Source organism: Entamoeba invadens, assembly GCF_000330505.1.
Source record: "Entamoeba invadens IP1 unplaced genomic scaffold scaff_1105074725877, whole genome shotgun sequence".
Lineage (NCBI taxonomy): Eukaryota > Evosea > Mastigamoebida > Endamoebidae > Entamoeba > Entamoeba invadens.
In genome coordinates this window covers 10,017-14,762 of record NW_004191601.1, presented here as the reverse complement: position 1 = coordinate 14,762, position 4,746 = coordinate 10,017, and the positions used below count along the sequence as shown (strand labels likewise).

At 33.4% G+C, this 4,746-nt stretch overlaps 1 protein-coding gene across 1 annotated transcript; it reads right to left on the bottom strand.

Moving 5' to 3' along the window:
• Positions 1-769: 769 nt before the first annotated feature.
• Positions 770-3,993, bottom strand: EIN_076880 (protein serine/threonine kinase, putative; the record flags this gene model as incomplete). Its single annotated transcript, XM_004182871.1, has 4 exons — positions 770-1,369; positions 1,407-2,375; positions 2,555-3,081; positions 3,141-3,993. The coding sequence occupies 4 exons, from the start codon at positions 3,991-3,993 to the stop codon at positions 770-772; spliced, it is 2,949 nt and encodes a 982-aa protein (XP_004182919.1).
• Between the last annotated feature and the right edge of the window lie 753 nt (positions 3,994-4,746).

The following is a 4,746-nucleotide window of genomic DNA, read 5'->3' as shown; positions in this document are numbered from 1 at the left end:
ATTTATAACTTTGTAAAATAAAAAATGTACACCCAACCATTGTTTGTAACAGCAGCTTTGTTTTTTATATTGTTACACACAATGTATTTGTTGTGTGTTAATCTTATGTTTCACGTTTGTACACATTCCATACTGTTATTTAGGGATTTGTTTTTCCGTTTTTATTTTAATAAAAAAACAAAATGTTCATATACATCATATTTTTACAAATATAAAAAACAACGGGTGATAATAACTGAGTTTATGTCAGATTTTATTTTTTACAAAAATAATATAATTTCCATTTTTAGTATTTTGTTAATTAATTAAAAATGGGATTTCCAGTGATTCTATAGTTTAAAGTTTTATCTTTATCTTCTTTTAAGGTGTGAATTATTAAATCAAAATTGCCACAACTTCTACTTTTTTGTGTATAAAATTATTCAAAATATAATGTGAAGCTTTGGAATAATTATCACATCCAATTGCCTTACCAAAACAATACCAATCAGATGGTGAATATATTGCATTTTTTATTTTTTTAAAAAATTAATAAGTGTCATTGTTATTTTTAAAAACATCTAACAATCCAATTATTGGTGTACAGCACACTTTGTTGCTTTTCCATTTTAATATATAATTAAATTTTTGTATATTTCATAACACTTTGAACAATATTTTGTGTTTTATACAGGAAAATTTGTTAAAAAGTTTGAAACACAAAGTTTGAAATATTCAAAACAAATTTTAAAAACAGTGAGTTAATTGTTTTTGTCTTTCTCAAACATTTTTATTGGAATTTGGAAAAAATGGTTTCGAGTCTTTTCACAATTTCGTCGCATAAAATTCGTTTTTTAGGTTTGATATCCCACATAGAGTTTATCATTTCTTGTGTCTCAATGCCAAAGTTTTCATTGTAAGTGAGGTGGTCTCCTTTCCCGATAAAGTTTGCTATTTCCCATGGATGTTTGAACCTCTTTTTAGGAAATGGTTCTGCCCATCCAATGATTTCAAAGAATGAAATTGCAAGTGAATAAATATCACAAGGCATTTTATACTTTTCTTTATTTAACACTTCAGGTGCCATGTAAATTGGTGTTCCGATACCTTTTGTGAATGTCATGTTAGTCATCATCATGTTAATATTTCTGCTTGATCCAAAATCAGTCAATTTGCCGTTCACAACATCGTTTGGATTCAATGAAAATAATAATACATTGTCTGGTTTGATGTCTCTGTGAAGTATTCCATTTTTATGTAAATAAGACACCCCCTTTGTTGCGTCTAAACACATTTTGATTCGCAATTTCATATCCACATCTTTTGCGTCTTTGTTTTTCAACATATCACACACAGACCCAAACTCAGCAAATTCAGTGACCATACATATCTTGTTGAAAAAAAAATACGGCGCCATAGAAGTGGACGATATAATCACACCTAAATTTATCAAGCATTGACACTTCTTTCTCAAATTCAGCCATTTGGTCTTTTGAGTCGGTGGCGTTTTTCATCTTTTTGATAGCAACTGTATTCCTTCCCAATTTTCCTTTGAAGACAACACCAAAAGAGCCTACACTGATTTGTTTCTCTTCAATTAAACTGTCTGGATCAAGTCGTGTTGATATTTTGGTGATGTACTTAAAGTCCATCTGATGTGTACACGTTTCGGAGTCATTTGCAAAGATAAAATAATTGATCACAAAACTGCTGTCCATAGTCGAGTTGCACAGTGGCGTCAAAAAGAGACTGAACTCGCACCCATAATTTGGAGGAATTGTTATTATCTGTGGGTAAAATGAAATATAGTACTTCTCATTTGTTTTAGAAGTGAACTGAATCTTGACTTTATGGTTTGTTGTGTTGCCAATAGAAAACAGATTCTTAATTTCTTTGTTGACATCAATTTTGTCCTCGTCCAAGTCATCGTCGGTGATCACAAATCCTTCATTTCTGGTGTGAATTGTCAGACCGTCTGCCATCTCAACAAAAGTCATATTTGTGTGCTTTAATTTGAAGAGTGTGAGTCCACTGGTATCTCTTTTGTTCTTAATGACTTTAACCATTACAAAGAAGACCAACACTGTGACCAACACAAGAATGGCGATGATAACAACAACTATAAGAAGTATCACCCACCACACTGCCGTTTTCGAACAAAATGTGCCATCGTCACTCGGTGAATACCAAAATGTACATGATGAACATTTTGAATCTTTTGTTTTTGTGCACTTTGTGATGGTGTTATAACTCACACAACTGGTGCTTTTGAGCACAAATGTGTCATCACATGATGTGCACCGATATTGTTCTGAACACTTTGCACACCTTTCAACACACTTCTGACACTCATTTCCATTGACTGTGTAATACCCGTCTTTACACATGAACAGCCACTTTCAGTCACTTCAACGGCACACGTCGATATCGAAGAGCGCGGAAGACAATCGCCATTACTCGTTTTGTAGTTTGTTGCATTGCATTTAATACACGAGTTCTCTGTCATACACTCACCACACTTGACATCACACAGCACACAATCTGCTCCCTTCTTGTAATACCCAACTTTGCAAACCAAACAGCCGTTCCCATTTGGTACTTTTCGTGCACAAGTGTCATTCAAAGCGTCATTCGATTTGCAGATGTGGTTACTCAAAAAGTACCCATCTACACATGACAGGCACTTAGTTGAATCCAAACAACTTTCACAATTTGAGTTGCACGTCTCACATTTGTGTGTCATTACATTCAGGAAGGTATTTCCATCACATCTGATACACCCAACCGGAGTTGCCATTCCACAGTTCACATCAACTGTTGATGGCTCAACACAACTCACATTGCCATCATATGAGTACTTTGAAGAACATTCGACACACCTGCCATTCACATACTTTATGCAGTTGTCTATTTGTGGTGCACACTTCCCATTTTCTTCGTTATTTATTCCTTCTGAACACACATTTTTGACACAGACACTGCCATCTTCTTTCACATAATACGTTTTGTCACACTTCTCGGTGTTTTTAAATGAACACAACAAACTTCCTTCGTTGTTAATTGTGCAGTTGTTACACATGTTGTCTTGTACATAAAACCCATCTTTGCATTAAACCACACATTAGAAAGACTGTGAACAGCAACATTGCTGTTGACAACACTGCAAACTCCATTGCTGTTGATTAATGTCGTGTTTGTTAAATCACACAATCTGCACTCTGATGGAACGCCGACTTTTATCTGGCAATTTCGGTTGTCTTTGGTGATATCAACACAATTGTTACCTTCAAATACAAAGCCATCATTACATCGAAGACACTTGTCTTCTGTAAATGAAAGGCAGTTTGTGTATTCTTCACATGTGTTTGTATTGGTATTATATGTCAAATTCTCTTTGCATTTCATACATTTGCCTTTATCGCCATCACACATCACACAATTTATGACTTGACATGCTGCACATCTTCCATCAGTGGTCTTACCACCATTTGAACATGGTAAATGATTTTGACAGATGAAAAAGCCGTTTTGGAAATACCCCAACTTACACGACGTGTTGTTGTATTCAAACCCATTCGCTGCAACAAAAAACATGTTTTTTGTTATCATAATATTATCTAAAACAATTAGTTTGTCGGATTCCATCTCAATCTCAATAAATTCGGTGAGTGACAGGTCGTATTTTTGGTTTCCAATTACAATAACATTTTCTTCGTTTTCTGCGCTTTTAACAATTGAATTCTGTTTGGGCGCATCTACTTTGACTTTCATTTGATAAAAGGTGTCAATTGGTGTGATGTATGCATCAGTGAGTGGGCAATAACTTTCGATGTAATATGGATATTGTGTGTCTTCTGTGTGGTTCACATGACAATATATCTTATCTGAATCACCATATCGTAATAAGTGACTATCTAAAAGTACTTTGAATGGGCTTGTGTATAATAACGTGTCAATAGTGTTGTTTGAATATAAAAAGTCAAAATCACCTTTGTGTTGAAAATCATTTAACATAGTTATTGTAGTTGTGTTCGATACAAAAAAGAGTGGAAGATTTTTGATTGTTCTCTCTGTGGAGACTTTGAATGTGCCTGTCAGTGTTAAAATGAGATTTTCTGTTTGAATTGTACTTCGATTATCAACAACAAATTCTCTTGTCAATTCAAATGATTTTGATACAAAATTAATTCGTTGTGTTGAACTCGATATTTGAAAAGAATCTCTAGATAATTTAAAAATAAAAGAGCCAAGCAACTCAATGTATGAATTTTCATTGATTGTGATTTGACTGCTAGCTTTATTTGAAAACATATTTAAACATACAAGTCTTGATTTTCCTGAAAGTGTATTTGGAGATGTACCACCACTTAAAGATATATTACCTTCCACTAAAAGGCGGGCATTTTCAGAAAGTTTAAATAAAGAGGTTTTAAAAATGACATTCCTAACAGAATTCAGCATGGAATGTCCAGAAAGATCTATTGTTGATGAACTAATTTCCAATTGATTGGTATTTATAATTGAATTACCAGTTGCATTACATGTACTTTCATATTCCATTTTCAACAATTCAGTAACATTCAAAATGCAATTTGATTCGAGTGTGATATTTCCTTCTGAAAGTTCCAAATTCTTTTCTGTTTTTAAAGTCGAGCCAGTTGTCATTTGTAATTTACATGATGTAATTATTACCGACTCTACATATTCACACACATCATTTTCAGTCAAAACATATTCTGTTCCTTCAATATCATTAAACGACATGTT